The 17572-nt window shown below is 43.3% G+C and overlaps 1 protein-coding gene across 1 annotated transcript in view; it reads left to right on the top strand.

Annotated features, from left to right (window-relative positions):
* Positions 1 to 17572, top strand: part of LOC119237553 (collagen alpha-4(VI) chain-like) — a 78484-nt gene that overhangs the window by 17957 nt on the left and 42955 nt on the right. Inside the window, exons 10-20 of the mRNA XM_054689881.1 lie at positions 1997 to 2142; positions 2265 to 2357; positions 6279 to 6332; positions 9059 to 9130; positions 10099 to 10125; positions 11429 to 11473; positions 12815 to 12868; positions 14241 to 14303; positions 14634 to 14699; positions 16525 to 16578; positions 16673 to 16708. Of these exons, the coding sequence (XP_054545856.1) occupies positions 1997 to 2142; positions 2265 to 2357; positions 6279 to 6332; positions 9059 to 9130; positions 10099 to 10125; positions 11429 to 11473; positions 12815 to 12868; positions 14241 to 14303; positions 14634 to 14699; positions 16525 to 16578; positions 16673 to 16708 (710 nt within the window). The remainder of the gene's footprint in view (positions 1 to 1996; positions 2143 to 2264; positions 2358 to 6278; positions 6333 to 9058; positions 9131 to 10098; positions 10126 to 11428; positions 11474 to 12814; positions 12869 to 14240; positions 14304 to 14633; positions 14700 to 16524; positions 16579 to 16672; positions 16709 to 17572) is intronic.

The raw sequence follows: 17572 nt of genomic DNA, 5'->3' as shown, positions 1-17572 counted from the left end.
GCATAGCGTTGCCCAGCGTGGGCGCCACAGAAGCTGAGATACGCCTTCAGGTTTTCAGAAGGCACTGGGCTCTTTTTAGCCTTTTCTATGCTAACCCCAGTGACTGGAGCCAGAGCCCACATGTCTGCCTCTTTGTATGAAGCAGGGGGCCATTCAGTATTGACAAGCCCTGGAGCGTTATCCCCGACTGCGAAGAAGGGTCATTCTGACAGAGGCAGGAGGCACCAAATGCCACTTGTTAAGCAAGAAACCAACTCCGGTCAAGCTGGAAAGGGGGAAAAAAGGCTTTGCTTATTTGGGGCTTTTGGACTGCAGCCTGGGGTCACGGACCCAGGAAGCACGGCAGCGTTAGCCTGAGGTGGTGGGGGGCTTCTATACACAAAGGAAGGTGGGCGCCTTCACACGCCAGCCCACGCTGCAATACAGGGCTTCAAGTCCACCCAGGTCTGGTTGGTGAAGAGCGAGCCAGCCGGTGATGGGTTGAATTTCAGTCCTGGGTGGGCTTCTGGCAGGTGCGCGCGTGTGCGCATGCGCATGTATGTGCGCATGCGCGTGCGTGCTGCTTGGCGCGGGACCGCAGCGTCATCGCGACTGCGTTGCTGGCTCTGTGCTCGGGTGTCCATGTTTTTCTTGGTTTCATTTGTGTGTGTTGCCCGCTTCTCAAGGGGTGTTTAAAGATGCACCCTCCTTGTGGCGCCCTTAGGCCAGGTAGGGCGCCCTGTGTCTCCTTTTCCTCAACTCTGGCGTCTCTCTAAAGCCCTGCAGGCCCTGCTCTTTTTTTTTTTTTTAGTATTTTTATTTTTATTTATTTATTTATACAAGCACTGGCTACAGTCAGAAGGCGGGAGGGTGAGAGAATTCACCAGAGCCAGAGCGGGGAGCAGAGCAGGCAGAAGGACCAAAGTACACTGCTGAGGGTGTTATAGGACAGGGAGAGGGGCAGCCCAAACCCCGCAAACCTGCCTATTCTATGTAGGGTTCTGCCATCCGCCGCATCAACACAAAACATATGAGACTTTAATGGGAAGGAACTTTAATACAATTTGGAAACAATACAGGAAAGGCAAAGAATCTAGTTTCTAAATCAAGCACCCAAAGTTACCCGTCCCCTCGTGGGTAAAACTCCATCCAAATGGGATCGGCCCAGAGCAAGGCCCCAAAGCCTGCCACAAGTCTAAAGCATCTTCCAGTGGGGACCCTCAGAAAAGGGACAGAAACAACCAGACAAGCCCAGAAGGAAAAGAGCAAAATCAAAATCAAGATAAAAGCTGCCATTGTCACCTCCCCACGGGTCTCACCCACATCTGTGTCACCCAGTCCACGACCAAAAGACAAGCGCAGTTTCTTCACGTGTCTCTAGCTCCATGCGCCTCCTCCAGGTCTCCTGGCTCCATCCTGCTCCTTCCTTCCTCAGTCTCCTCTGCAGCTTCTTCTCGCCCTGCTCAGCTCCACCCTCCCTTGGGTGGGGCAGGGAACCTGGAACTTTCCTCTTTCCTGGGGACCACCCTGTTACAAGGGGAGCATCAGGCGGCAGAAGAGGTCTGCGCACCATGTGGGACCCTCGCCCGGTCGGATGGAACCGGCGCTGCAGAGGCCGTGGGCAGCTTTGCAGCCCAGCGCTCAGCCGCTGCGCCACCAGGGGAGGCCCTGCAGGCCCTACTCTTGTCATGGCCCGTCTCCCCATTTTGTCCCCTAATTCTGACTTTTCGGCCGTGGCCAGCGGAGCTGCTGCCACCGCAGAGGCCGTGGAAGAGCCGCCAGCATCGTGTGTGGGCCCACCTAGCTGCTTAGCTCTCTGCAGCGGCCTCGGAAGAGAGCAGACCCATTCTTCACGGAGGCATGCCGTGAGCTAGTTTTGATTTTAACCAAAACGCAGTTTGAGGCAAGATGGGTGAAGGGCATGGGAAGCTTGGGATGATGGATGAGCATCTGGGACCGAGAGGCGGAACCCTCAAAAGACACGCAAGTAAATTGCCCACCTGTTGGTATTTGGCAGGGCTCTCTGCTCTCCTCTTAATTGGCCTGGAAGGTGTGACTAAATTAGAAGAACTCCAGGAGCTAGAATTTGGCAGAGGGTTTACATATAACCAGCCTCTGAGCAGCACCCTGCCATCCCTCCCAAGCATCTTACGGAAGCAAGTTGTAAGTATAGTTTTACGTTGCTCTTCACTAGGGCTATTCGTTCTTAGAATATTTAAAAACTTGAGGGAATCTTTTTAGTGCGAAACAGATGGAAAAATTGTGATATGGATTCTGTTTTTCAGGACACGGTGGCAGAAAGGACGTGCTGCAACATGCTTGCAAAGTGTTTTGGAGAAGATGGATACAGAGGGCTTGTCGGGAGCCTTGGGAGGAAGGTAAGCAAGTGCTGGATGTGGATGGGGAAGGGGGAGAGAAGACATTTCAGTGTCCACTAAGCTCAGGCCCTGTGTGGTGTCTTTGATACATCTCTTCTAGTTCTACCCTCCCAACAGACCTTCGAGATTAAATATTAATTTACAGATTGGAAATTGAGGCTTAGAGAGGGGACATGACTCCACCAGCGTAACAGTTGTGAAGAGACATTTTGAAATTTAAACCCCTTTGTCTGCTTGCCTCCCATTTTCACATTCTTCCCACTTTATTATGCTGCCTATTTGCGTTTACTTGACAAGTATTTTTCACTGATTTTACCATTGCTCAGAAGTTTTCTCTTGTCTATAGAATGTTCACTTGCCCAACAACTGTTTTCCTCCTATCTGACATTCACACTGCAGCATTAACCTCTGAGGAATGCTACAGTCACTGGTTTCGTGTAGTGGGTCAGTTATGTAGAGTTAAGTGGTAGTAGAATTGTGACTGACCACTTTTGAGGGAGAATATTTTGTTAGAAGTAGTTGCTGGATATTCACAGTTCATCAGGCTTCATTCTCACCAAGACCACTGCTTTTTGGTGAGGCTTAGTCAAACCCATTGCCTTTGCCCATCTATTTCCACTCTCTTTGTAAGGTTTTCCATGAGATATTTGGAATGAGCTCTTACTAACTTCGAGGCTCAGTCTTCACTCAGAATAGTATAAAGTGTATCATTTTTGAAAAATATTTTCTTGCATCTTAGCACTAGATATTTTCCCCTTGTGTTGTTCTTTAATATTAGGCTGAGAATCAGAAATTCAAGATTGGTAACCTCTGGACATATTGTTTTGGCGACTCAAGGACTATGCCTCAAAAGCCAAAGATGGGAATGCTTTGAAATTTTGATTTCTCAGCTTTTTCTATTAGAATTCAGTGGTTGGTTCATATCTTTGTGAGTCACAAATTGTGCTCTCAGATCTTTTTTCCCCATTGGTGGCAGGAGGTTTTATTGATGCTAATGGAGGTAGCAGTGGGACCATGGAAGCCCTAGGGGTGGAAATGGGGTGGATGCCTGAGGTCTGGACACACGAGGGCATTCAGAGCACATGCATTTTCTTGAGGTTCTATGGATCCTTCTTTGGGGAAGAGGGAGAGCATCTTGGGGTGGGATGAGGGCAATTCGAAGAGGGAGAGATTAGGGATGACTGAGTGCACCTAACCTGAGAGAAGGCACCACCACTGGCTGTAACATCTGTGTGGAAAGCTGGGTCAGCTGCTCAGTAGAGAAAAGTGGGGAGGGGGGACTGGGTTGGCTTCTTGGAGAGAGGGCCCCCAAGGGAGTCTGGGTGACCTCTTAGAGAATACCTGGTGTTCCCAAGCAGAATGGGCAGGCCCAAGCCCCTTACCCTCTGGGCCTCCTTAAGGAGAAAAAGGCATTCAGGAAACCTCCTGGCAGAGTTATTCCTTAAGGCACAGCTAGGAGCAGACCAGGCACTGAGTGCCACATTGCACATTGAGGACACATTTCCCCATTTTTCCAATGGGGAAAGAAGATCTGAGAGCACAGTTAATTTGTGACTCACAAAGATATGAACCAACCGCTGAATTCTAACAGAAAAAGCTGAGAAGTCAAAATTTCAAAGCGTTCTCACCTTTAGCTTCTGAGGCATAGTCCTTGAGTTGCCAAAACATTATGTCCAGAGGTTACCACCGTTGATGGCCCTGAGAGCTTTAGCAGGCACTTCTTGAGCTGTCCACTGCAGTACCTGTCACTTGAGGTAGCGCGTGGCATAGATCTGCTTGGTCAGGACCTGGCCCTGCAACTTGAGGCATTGCAGGCTTCCAGGCGGGGCTCTCAGATCCTTCTTGGTACCTACCAGGAGGATGGGCAACCTCTGGATGCCACTTGTGCTGCATGGTCTTTTAAGAGGGTGGACTGGCCATGGAGAAATAGGTGACAGAGGTGTTGGTTTGAGGGTAGGAGCATGTGCAGGGGCTGTTGTGCTCCAGACCTGGGGTATCCCACAGGTTCAGGTTCACTGGGCATCCATTAACAGTACTCTGGGTGCTTAATTATTGAATCCTGGGGGGTGCATTCCTTGGAGAAGGCATTAGGTATGTAGTAGATGAGCAGGCACATTCTGAACGTCTTGAGCTGTCACCCACCAGCACACACATGATGCTCTGCATGGGGGTGCAACTGCCATGGGGCAGGTGATGCCACCTCCTCTTCCAGGCCCCTCTGGATGCAGTGACCTAGAGTGCCCTCACTGCTGGGGGATGCTCTCAGATCTTACTGACCAGGTTTTTGACTAAACACATCTGGCTATAAAATGGCAAGCCAAGCGTCTTTGAGAGGAAATAGTTTATGTGTTTTGCTATGTAGAGAGAGAGAGACTAATTAGCAGAGTCATATTGCAATAAACAACTGTTTTTCATAAATAATATGGGTGGTAATGTCCTCAGAAGAGAGTGGGAATGGGGCCTCTCAGTCTGATTTCACCCTCCATCAACACAGGGGATAAGCTGGGAGCAAGCCAGCTGCTGCTCACTGCTCTAACAGCTGGGAATGGGAGGGGTGGACGAGAGTCCCTGCTCCCGGCCAGGAAAGGGCTCTAGTCAGGATAGAAGAGGACTCCATGAGTGGGGCAGTCGGGGATGGGAGGGGAGTTTGGTAGGGTCTGTTAGTTGCAGGTTGGCAAAAGAACAAGAAAAGAGAGCTCCAGGAGACCTCTCTGGGCGTGAGAGACTTTTGCTGAGGTGCTAGGGCCAGGGGCCTTTAAGACTTTAGGACTGGTGGGCCTCCCTGGTGGCTCAAGGGGTTAAGAGGCAACCTATGAAACTGTCCACAGCCATTGCAGCACGAGTTCGATTCCTGCCCAGGGAGCTACCCACATGGCACAGCAGACCTCTCCTGACTCGCCTGCTGCTCCCCTCAGTAGTGTATTTCAGTCAACCTGCCTGTTCTGCTCCCCACTCTATCTTTGGTGAATCCTCTCACCCCCCACACCCACACCTCTGTTTTGTACCCCAGTTCTTGTATGCATAAATAAATCGTTTAAAAAAAAGACTTGAGGGACTGGAGTTTGAGACTAAAGGGATTGAACTTTATAGGCTGAAAAGTCAAGGAGATTGGGCTTGGCTAGGGTCCATTTGTCATTGCGGGCACCAGGCAGCTGGAGCCTTGCGGTCATGCAGGGCTTGTGACTGTCTCTAAGGCGAGCATCTCACGGAGGCTGTGTGCATGCAGCTCCAGTGTGAACTAACTGGTCTGGTCCCAAGGCCTGTGACTCTTTCTTTTGGGTCTGCAACTCCCTTTTCTTCCCATACCAGCCAACTTGATAAGTGGTGGGAAAATAGCTCAGAAGTGGTTAAAAAAAAATACAAAAAAACAAGTCAAGGAAATTTATGGCATTCGGTGAGTGGGTCTAAAGTCATCAGGGTTTTTCTTTTTTATTTTTTTTTTAAACTTTTGTTTACCAGCTCATGGGAACAGCAAAATTTTACAAAATTTTGTCCTTAAGTCCTGTCCTACCCTTGTCTTGGGACCCTTTCTGTCACAGAAGCACCTTTGCTACTGATGTTTTCTAAAACAAAATCAAAGTCCTCTTTAACCATTTCCCCTGAACTTTTAGCAATAAACTGATCTTGGTTTGGATTTTCACAAGAGAGTGACTTTCACAATAGAATGTTTTTTTTGAGGGGAAAAAATGTTGACTTGTCAGCTGTGAAGACAAACTGGTACTGAAGTTTTCACTTTAACACAGACCAAGAGTATTTGATTCTGTGTTTCCACCCATTATGCCCCACACTTAACAGGTGCTCAATAAAATGTTTACTCAGCAGGACAAGGGTATTTATTAGTAACAATTTCTGTTCCCTGTAATTTTGAGAAATGATGAATTTAGAGCCCAAGTTATTTATTTCAATTTCTTTTTGTCTCAGGGAAAGAAGGGTTTTAATGGATTACCTGGACATCCTGGTGAGGAAGGTGGACATGTAAGTACTGACTCTTGTTTTTTCTCTGAAGGTATATGATGACATGGGTCAAATCTTCGCAATACATAATTGCACTTAAATCATGAATGTTTTTCCTCATCTATATTATTTTAAGTGCATTTCAGTATCTCTGTAAACATGACCATTTATTATAACAAAAAGGCAGGTGATCAAATTTTATAAGATAAAGACTTTTAGAAGGTATCATATGATGAACTGTGGTCATTTTATTGTTTAATCAATGAATTTGAGACTCCTGAAAATGTGGTTATTGTCTAAAGTACATGCATGTAATAATAACTGCTAATTGTGAGCTAATTTATGTGTCTTTTGTTACTATTTATGAGGTAGCCATGTCAGCAAATAGTTTAACAAAAATGAATTGGAGAGAGGGCCTCCCTGGTGGCGCAGTGGGTTGAGCGCAGCGCTGTGAAGCTGTCTGCAGCCTCTGCAGTGCGGCAGACCTCTCCTGCTCCCCTCAGCAGTGTTTTCCATCATCTACCTGTTCTGCTCCCCACTCTATTTCTGGTGAATTCTCTCACCCTCCTGTACCTCTGACCTGTACCCCAGTTCTGGTATAAATAAATAAAAATATCTTTTTAAAAAAAATTTAAAAAAGAATTGGAGAGAATCAAAGGTTATTTTTATTAGCGGGTCACTTAGTTGACTTCCAGAAATGCAAACATGCTGGTGTTATAGTCACATACCCATTGTCTGCATATAACCTTGCTATGTCCCCAGGCATGTGCTGGCCAAAGGAAAGTTATTTCTATCATATGGTTTTGGAGAAACATGTATGTCATAGACAGAGGTGCTAGATAGGGGACTGGCTGCGGTAGGGACTCTCTTTTCCACATCATATAAATACCAAAAGGTTGAAAAAGCCCCTTCGTTTTCAGTTAATTGTAAATTTTGGGAGACCACAGGCGTCAATTTTAAAGCTGACTAGTGTATTCCACAGTTCTTAGCCCTCTGTGCCTCAGCATATTTTATACTCTCCAGTTTTCTATCTGTTGATATGTACCACATTAGAAATTTTAGAGAATTCTCATTTATTTGTTCTGAAATAACAAAATAAACCTATGATATGTTCACATAAATGACATAATCATTTATGAAAAATAATTCTGTTTTCCACAACAGATTATCTTAGTGAGAAGAGTGGCACTGTTTCACATGGTTTCAAATGTCTTTATGCCAGACTTATTAGCTGCATTCTTGTATCTGCTTCTGTATTCAGTCTCGTGTGCTATCTGTGACCTATTGAAAATTCTGCTGTACGCTTGGGAGAGAACGAGAGTTAAAATAGAAAATAGCATTTTAGTGTAACTGGAAAAGTACTTTAAACTTCGTGAGCACCTCTTCCCAAAGGGTTTTGTGCACTGGAAGGACCCTCACCAGCTTTTTGAAGGACTGATACATACAAGCATTCATGTTCTCATTGCTCCACTTAGGCTAGCACGTTGTTTTATTATTCCGAACATTCAGGCTGTCTGAACTTGGACAATAAGCAGCATTTAAAGAAAGATGTGTATTTCACACTTGCAGCAAGTATCAGTTTGGATTTCATTCATTTTAAATGCTCAGTGGCCCTGTGTGCCCCAGTCGTGGCTACTGTATCTGGCAGATAAGCCTCACCAGGACTCATTTTCTTTTTATTGTATTTCTTACAAGAGATGGTGACTTTAAAATACGCTGTCCTCTTAATGTCATTTCCCTGCAAAGCAGGTCAGATTGTTCTGCTCAATGTCAGATAGCTGCTTAAATGGAAGAGTTTTGGAATAGGGCCCAGGATTTGTAGGTTCAAGTTGAATGTATATAAGGAAAAATAACTAGCTCATGTGCCAGTTATGAATTACCATACCCTCCACCCCACGAAACAGGCAAAAAAAAAAAAAAATCCCACAGGAAAACAGCCCTTGTTGATATAAAGCAAATAACCGTCTATTCCATCCCGAGACTGTGGGTGAGGAACCTGACAAGGGACGAGCAGGGAGCTCTGTACTCTGGGGCGTCCACTGGTCTGATTAGGCCCCGTGGCCGAGAGGGCTCATTGCAGTGATGGCTTCCTCTCTCTTGAGCCTGCCACTCCTGAGACCTGGCCCAGCTGGAGCTGTGTGGGGGCTGTGTCTAAGAGGGAGCACCCCACATAGAGGTCAGTTCTGAGAGTGAGCATTCAGGAGACTGAGGCTGAAGTTGCTAGGTCTCTAGAAGAGCAGCGTTAGGAGCCAGGCAGTAAGTTGTCTGTCACATTCTACTATCATTGAGTCACTGGATTCTGACCAGATTCAAATTGGGTTCTTCCTCTTGACAGAGGAGTGGCAAGGTCTACAGTAGAAGAATGTGGAGACTTTGTGGGGACCATCTTTGGAAAATACAGTCTATCAGATGCATGAATTTTACATAATTTCAAAATGTATGTATTGTATGAGATGTTGTTTTAAGTATTCATTGGTTACACATCAAAGCCTTAGTTATAAATCAAATAGTCAGATTACCCAAGGTAATCTGACCCAAGGTCACCAAATATAGTTAGATACTGTCATTAGTCACAGCTAACATTTGTTGAGAACTTCTTGTGCGCAGGGCTAACATTTTATATATTTTTCCTTCCGTCTACATAATAAGATACTATTGTTATAATTTGTCCATGGTTGTTATTGCTGATTTGAATGGGTTGGATGGTGATACAATTATTTGTCTGTCTCCATGTGTATCTTCCACAGGGAGAGAGGGGTCCCCAAGGTCTTCCTGGACTCCAAGGTGAGGAAGGATGCCCAGGTATGAGAGGACCTAAGGTGAGTATGACCTTGAGCTGCATGACATCTCTGTTTTATCCCAAGTTCGTGGAGAATCATAATTCTTCAGCATAGCTATAGCATCTTAGCTCTTCTCTGACTGAGGGTTTCCTGCAATTATTGTCTGAGAAAAGGTATCAAGTGCAGATAGTTGACTGAGAGGTGTACTCAGTACACACTGGTGCGTGAGTAGGGTGGTTAGACAGGGAGGGAAGGTGACCTCAAAGAGATGTGCGTTGTCCATTAGCTTTTCACTGTGGTTAGACATAGCTTACCTGCTGAGAACCTCTGGGAGCTCGTGAAACATGCTCTCCAGTGTTATCCCTCTTGAGGGTGTGAACTGGGGTATTCTTACACCAAATCCTGTTGCCCTAGGAGCCATCAACTCCCCGTCCTCTCCTGTGTGGAGTAGAGCAAACTCTGGTCCCAGAAAAAAATCCCTGGGAAGAGAGTGAGCTTGAGAACACTGAAACTGTAAAGGCTAATGGGATCGTGATGAAGTCTCCATTTAGAGTGGTTGCATTCAATGCCTCTCAACCTTCCAGGATTAAAGAATCTCCTTTAAAAGCCAGAAATTATGTTCTACAGCCTCACAGTCCTTGAAAGAGTTTTTTGGATCACAGGGACTATGTTTTGTATATTGTAACAAGCTGTTCCTTCAGTTAGTTTGCCCTGTTGCTCCTGGATTCCCTTTCCCGCTTGTCAGGAGAAAACGTGATTGTTATAATATGTGACAAGTCACTGCTGTTTCCTGCTCACCCCTACTGTGTGAGCAGATAGTTGCAAGGTGCAAAGGGGAGGGGGTAGTAACCAGAGTGCTATGATGTCCATTTAGTCATCAGAGAAGAAATCTTCATTTAGATCTAATAATTGCATTTTCTTCAAATTAGGGAATGTATGGTTTCCTAGTGAAACACTGGTTGAAAAGTCTCATTCATTTCCAATTCTTTTTCTTTTTTTGATTTTAGGGAGTGAGGGGATTTTCAGGAGAGAAGGTAAGTGATCATCTTTATTCTTCCTAATCTGGAGAACAGTTTCTTTGGGAAACAATACTGAGTTCTGTTGCTTTTCCTTTGCTTAAGTGAGGTCAGTCTTAAAACTTTAAGACCCCGGAAGGTGTCAGATGGTATTCACAGCCAAACTGTCCTGCTAATGAACAGCTCTCTTTAAGACATGCAGTTGAGATTCAGTGCAGGGATGTATATTATAATTTTCAAGCCTGACTAGCTCTTTGATCATTAAGCCACTGATTTATCGCTTGGTATGGAAGAGTTGGTCCTGATTTCAGGTTGCGGTAGGAAGGTGTGGTCAAGGTAGAGTTCCAATGAGAGAGGGACATTAGGACAGGACTGGTGAGAGAGGAGCTGGCGCCATAAGGGAATGACTGGATGTTCCATTAAGAAGTAGAGTATCCATTTACTCAATCAATTCATTCAAAACATTTTTTTTAGTTCTCTACATTATCCTAGGGAATGGTTGCACAGTGGTAACAGCCCAGGTGTGGGCTGGTAGAGCTGCTTTACGCTTGTCTTCTGGGACCACTGATTCACCACTGATTCACCCTGGGACTGGTGGCACATAGCTCATGAAATTTGAGTCCAGAGTTTGGTATCCTTCTTTTCTTTTCTTTTTTTTTAAAAGATTTATTTATTTATTTATACAAGCACTGGGTACAGTCAGAAGCACGGGAGGGTGAGAGAATTCACCAGAGCCAGAGTGGGGAGCAGAACAGGCAGATTGAAATACACTGCTTAGAGGAGCAGCAGGTGCGGCAAGAGAGGTCTGCGCACCATATGGCACCCTCACCGGCTGGCTGGGGATCGAACCGGTGCTGCAGAGGCTGCAGGCACCTTCGCAGCCCAGCGCTCAACATGCTGTGCCACCGGGGAGGCCCATATTTGCCACTCTTTTTAAATGTAAACAGGTCCATCCTTAGCACACTGACAACCAGAAGCAAATGTTTCTTTCAGTTTTGTGAGAGCTACTTGTTCCCAGTGCAGATGTCTGAAAAAAAGTCTTCCGGTCCATTCAAAATTAGAGTTTATTTTTTTCCTTATCTTTCTCATTAGCATCCGAAAGTGTCAAGAAAAACAGTATATAATGTTAATGACTATTTCAAGAAGGAAATAATCGTTGTGTTTTAATAGTTGAATGCTATATATAAATGTTGATTTGGAAGGTCTAGATTCTTCTGTCAATTGAAAAAAATATTAGGAAGGACATAAACATCAAAGCATTGATAACCATGTACACCTGCTCCTCTTGTCTCTGACAGTCTCATTTTCCTTTACTCCACAGGGTGACCCTGGTGAGGAAGGTCTTGATGGCTTGAATGGAGAACAGGTACAGAAAGTCTCTCGTTCTGTGTTTTTTTCCCTCCCTCCTATTTGGGCATTTATAATGTTGATTTCTACTTGTCATGGTTTATTTAGAAATTTTAAGATGCATACTCAACAATGTCTAAAGTTAATCTGTATGTTTGCCCTTGTCACCAAAATATAAGGACCCTAGAAACTTAGCTTTAATCAGCCTCCTCCCATCTTATATATTATTGTCTAGTATTTTATTTCTGCTTTTTTGGGTTAAATTCTACCATTTAGGCATTGTTATTGTAATTGTCGTTTTTAGTCATACTTAACTAGCTTTACCCTTGGATTATTATCACTGATGACTTGAAAAGAACACGAAAAGATCGTGTTTCTGTTGCCTAAGGTACAATGCCTTTGGTTTTTGTTTCTCTGAAATCTATTTTACATTTTTCTTAAAAAATGGTTTTGGGTAAAAAGTGTTTCTTTAAGTAATTTGAAAGTGTAATTTCATACTCTTCTGGCTTATATTGTCTTTTTTCTTTCATTATTGATGCTAAGATGTTATCAGTCAAAATAATTGTGCCTTTGTCAGCAGTCTTTAAAAAAAATCAGTCTACTTTAAACATTTCCTTGTTTTTAGTTTTCTGCAGTTTCAGTAGGATGTATCTAGCTGTAGATTTCTTTTTCATTTCACCTGTTTTTGATTTATCAGGCTTTTGAATCTGAGTATTTGTGCCTTCTGTCAGTTTTGGAAAATCCTTAGCAAATTATCATTTTGAAATTTGTATCTTTCCTATGTTCTCTTTTATCTCTTTCTGGAAGTCTGAACAGAAAGTGCTACCTTCTCGCTCTTTCCTCAGTGTCTTTTTACCTCTTTCATTTACTTTGTCTTTGTCCTTGTCTTGCTGCATTGCACTCTGAATATTCTCTCCAGTGTCTAGTCCACTGATCCTTAGGTCTCTTTTGTTCAATATGCAATTTAACTTGTTAATTGGAGTTTTTATTTCATTTTTTTCTAATTTTCACTTCAACAAGTTCCACTTGATTGTTTCTCCAGTCTGCTTGGTCTTTTTTTTTTTGCCTGATTTGTAATCATTTTTTTTAACTTATTTAAATATATTAACTGTACTAATTTTGTATTCTGTTACATTAATTCCAGTAACTAAGTCATTGCAAGTTTGATTTCATTGTCTATTATTTGTGCTGACTTCCTTTCCTGGTGTATTTTTCAGGGCATCTATTCTGTTGCATAGTTAGAAATAGAATGTGAAAGAAATTTTCTATTCTTGACTAGAATGTGAAACTGTATGAAAAAAGTATCTGGTAGAACTAATATAACAAAGATTCTTTGCATACTTATTTTTTCTTTTTCTAGGGTAGTCGTGGTGTCCCAGGGTCACTTGGAGAAAAAGGAAATACGGGAAATCGGGTAAAGTATGAGAAATCACTCATGTTTCTACTGCATAAACTGACCTTGACAGTTTATTCATAAGCTCTGGGAAAGAATCAGCTAGTGGTTTAAGTTCTAAATTAGGAGTTAAAGGGCAGTAAATATTAAAGGGATCTTTGCGGGACAATGAGAAGTACAGTCTGGCTGGGAAGGACACTTCTTGACTGAAAAGTAAAGGATGTGGTTACAAGCCTTGGGTAGGAGACTAAGTTCTCAGAGACGGAGCCATGAAAAGTTTTTGTAAGAGACAAAAGGCTAAGTAACTTGGTTCACATTACTCATTTCCCATAAGGTAGAGTCAGACCTTCATTTAAGGTTGCAAATAGTCACTTCTGCCCTTTCTACTGAGTTATCAGACACTATGGAAAGTTTCAGGCAAAGGGGACACATGTTCAAAGCTACAGGTTTGGCAGATGACTCCTGAAGCCAGTGTCTAAGTCAAAGAGGGAGAAGAAATTGGGCAAATCACAATAGCAGCCATATGCCAGGCTTTGCACTCAGTATTTTAATTCTTACTCCATTTAATTCCTTTACATCTGTTTCACAAATGAGAAAATTACATCTTCAAAGAAATTTTCCTAACTGGTAAGTGAAGCAGCAAGATTGGAATTGAGAATGAACTCCCTCTCACCATCCTGTTAGGTCAAGGATAGATTAAGGAGAAGGCGCAAGTAACATCATGAGGAGGCTTCTTCGGGAGCCTGGAGAATATTCCATTTCCATGTGTCTGAGACCCCTATCTCAGCAGACTCCCCCTTCAGTGCTCTTAGAGTGTGGGATATATACCTGCCTTCTCAATCCCTAGAAGCAGGTACATGACATCAGCTGAGGTGGGATCCTTAATGACAGGTTTTAAGATATAACCATTTGCTTGTCATCTCTGGTTCTCTGTCTGCAGCAGTCAGGAACTCAGAAAGAATTTATTCTCTTTTCTCCTCTTTTCCATGAACTCTTTCTCGGTTCATGCTGCCCATGGCTTTGATGGAGAAAATCTTTTTTTTCTTACATGTGTCTCTGTGTGGAAAGATCAAGGGATTTGGTGGTGGGTGACCTGGCTCCAACTTTCCTGAGCCTCAGGTGCTAGTAGGGTAATTCCTGAGTTGTGAAGGTTAAATGACATCATGCACACCCCTGACCAAGCATATTGCAGATTTTCAATTGAAAGTATGTTCTTTTTTGTGTCTCAAACTTCTATAGCAACAAGTGCTTTAAAGTCCAAGTGCTAGACTGTTCTTTTAATTTGGTGTTCATTTCCCTTGTAATGTTCTCTTCCCTTTAAGGAATAGACAGTTTTAAAAAGTAACACTTTTTTTTTTTTTTTTGGTGTGTGTGTGTGTGTGTGTGATTTAAGGGCTTGGCAGGACCGCCGGGACAACCTGGAGAATATGGGGAGCCTGGACTGAGGGGTGATCCTGTGAGTTTTTGGTTGAGGGATTTCTGCTATTTTAATACAGGGACCTATGAACTGTTTGCTGTAGCACGGGAAAAAGAAAGCAACTGATCAGTAATGAGGCATCTGTTCAGACTCTCTCAGAATTGCAACAAATAAGAAATTTGAGCAAGAACTTACAGGAAACTTGGGTGCTTAACAAGTTTGGAACTTTAATTGCATAGGATATTTGGGATTTCTGAACAGACCAAGGCAAAGAAAGGGTTGATATTCTTTCTTTTTTTTTTTAAAAGGTCATTTTGTAATTCCTTTCTTTTCTGTCCATTTGAGATAAGCAATCTTTTATTTTCTCAGGGGAATCCTGGAGTTGATAGTTACATCCCAGGTCCTAAGGGAGAAAAAGGAAGGCGTGGACTTCAGGTAAGATGGTCTCTGTCTTGGAGACACTGGTGCACGTGGAAACAGGTACTAACTGGTGCCTAGAAGGTGGACACTAGCGAGACCTGTGGGCTCCCTTGTCCATAGAGGCAGGAGCTCTGAGTGCTGACCCCTATTCATATCCCTGTGCTTGCATTAGATTAAAAATTCTCCCATTTTATAATGATGTCTTGATTTGAAAGCAGCTTAGGGTCATTACACTTCTGGCTTTTTTTCTGTCACTGCCAGTGTTGATAGATGTGAATCAGGTACTTACCTGCTTAGCATTTTTTAAGAGAAGATCCTTGTCTAGCTCTCTACTAGAAATGTCATGACAGAGAAGACACCACAGAAGGAAAAAGACTTGTTTATCTAACAGATATTAATATGTCAGAAACCATTTTTAGATTTTTATGTCCCAGGCATTAAAATTTATGACTTCTTACAAATTATTAAAATAACCCAAGTGCTCTGTCCTCACAGCTCATCATTCCCAGTTTTCAGGAATGAGGTGTGTGTGGCAAGATGTATATAACTTTGAACTCCTCTTTCACATTTATGTGTGATTTTGACAAAATCTTAGGACAGTGGTTCTTCTCCCCAAATTGAACTTAGGTATCGTCCATTTTATATATTCAGATCCTGAATAAAATTCACTTTGTAACAAGAGAGTTATTGCACAGTCGTCTTGACTGTGGGAGAATCTTTCACCCTGTTGTTAATTACAGTTGTCTTGGACAGACTCCATTCAGAGGGCTCCCTTTGTGACTTGAGGTCAGAAAGCCCTGTGAATTGCCATGAACTCAACTGTAGGATTGAGCTAACAGATCAGAGGGTCAGCAACTGTTAACTCATTTGAACTCCATTTTTCTCATCTGCATGTAAGGTGGGAAGATTAGAGAAGTCATTTCAAAGTTTCTATGAGTTTGTCGTCATGAAAGGTCACGATTTCGGTATACCCGGAGATTTGGTTTCACGGTTTGCTTGTGGCTTTAATCCTGGGAAGGAAGCCAGGCCACTAGACAGACTGTCCAATGCTTTGTTCATCACCAACCAGCCCCGCGCTCACAGCTTTCAGAGCTCTCTATCAGGCCTTAGTTATAACCTTGGACATCAAATCCCCGAAGTGTGAGTGCAAACAAAAATTGTCATCTGAGGAGATGCCATGGCTTACTGTATTTGTGTTCCTATACATGAGCTCTACTCCCATGCAGGGTTCAAAGGAGGGTACTAAGTATTCTGGCAATAGATTAGGATAACTTAGAAGCCACTGCATAGGCTTGTTGCTGGTGGATGCTGAAATTCTGGACTAAGTGCTATGAGAAGATTGCCCTCGAGGGGGCAGCCTTTCCTTGGGATTAGTTTTGAGCGGACCCAAAAGAGCAGATTAAGATGTTGCAGTTTGGATGGAGGAGCCCTGATGAACAGAAAAGCTTTATTAAATACCTAGCACTTCATACCTCAGGAAGGAGTGGAAAACTGTTCATGCTTTCATACTTCCAGGGTGAAAGAAATCCAATACAACATTTTTTGGAAGGCAATGAGGTAACAAACTATATATATCAGTGAGGACTGTTGCTTTTTGTTTTTTAATATACAGGCTGCAGAAAGCCTGAGTAGCAGTGTTTAGCTAAGAAGTGTTTTCCATAATCTAGAGATAGGCCATTCTGGGTTGGGTACATCAGTTCTGTGATGCACGTGATGTCCTTAGGGCATAGCTCCTTGCCCTCAGAGATACTATTCTCAGTATGTGCAGGCAGGGGTAGAGAATAAATCCCGAGGTGTTTATGCATCTAAACCAATCTTCCCTTCACCTCTTACTTTTCAGGGACGTTCAAGTTTTGATGGGCTTCAGGGGAAAGCAGGAGATGTTGGCCCTCAGGTAGGTATAACCTCTCTTGGGATGAGGTAGGTAGACTGGGGTGAAAATTTGCTTGTTTCCTCATCTTAGGTCTCTGTTTCCCTTCTATTCTCAGGGATCAAGAGGAAGACGAGGTCAGCTGGGGTTGAAGGTTAGTGCTTCCTGAAAAGCTTCTTGTTCCACATATACAGTTACTTTAAATAGTTCTTTTGAAGCCAGGGGGAGTGCTGGTTAGACTGTCCAGGGTTGCAAGGGGGTCACTGGGAAGTTTCTATGGGGACCCTTTCCGTGAAGAAGCAAAAGTTTATGTGCTGCTGCTTCTGCTCTTTCTCCAACTTGTAATAGTTCACTTAGAGTGAAAAGAAGCTAATAGCTCAGAGAAGGGCTTACACCTCTGATATAACGATCTTTCCACAAAAAGAAGCAGAACCTCATGGGTTCATAGGGGATCTCACTAAATGAAGGAAAAGATTGAATTCTTATATGTACAAAGGGAATGTGATTTGAGGGTAGGATGGAGTATATTTCTGTGAAGGAATCATGTTTTATCAAGTATTTATCTAACACCAGTCGCTGTGCTAGATGTTTATAATTGTATCACTTCATGTAAATCTTTCCAAACGCAAGGAGTTTTGCACATCATTTGGTTATTTAATTTTTTTTTGATGAGAGGAAATACAGGTTTAGCAGAGTGAAGTTACTTGTCAAGGGCCATAACGACTATCAGTTGGTGGAGACAGGATTCACATCCAGTGGCAATGATGTTTTTGGAAATTTTCATACAAATGAACAATTAAATTCATTTATAGAGCCTTCCCTCTGACATATTCTGGTCATATTCTGCTGGTATTTCTATTCTCATGACTTAGGGATGGAGAAGTCAGAGATTGACTTATATCTGTGTCAGAGAGTATGTGTGTGTGTATGTGGGAGGGGACAGTGGCCTCCAACATACAAAAGAAGATGGGACTCCTGTGACTTCAAACGAGACGTGTTGCAAAGGCAGGTTATTGAG

Source organism: Talpa occidentalis, unplaced genomic scaffold, assembly GCF_014898055.3.
Source record: "Talpa occidentalis isolate TD23 unplaced genomic scaffold, MPIMG_talOcc4v2.1 talOcc4.10, whole genome shotgun sequence".
Taxonomy (NCBI): Eukaryota; Metazoa; Chordata; class Mammalia; order Eulipotyphla; family Talpidae; genus Talpa; species Talpa occidentalis.
The sequence above is the reverse complement of the archived record's forward strand: the minus strand, read 5'-3'. Positions and strand labels throughout refer to the sequence as shown.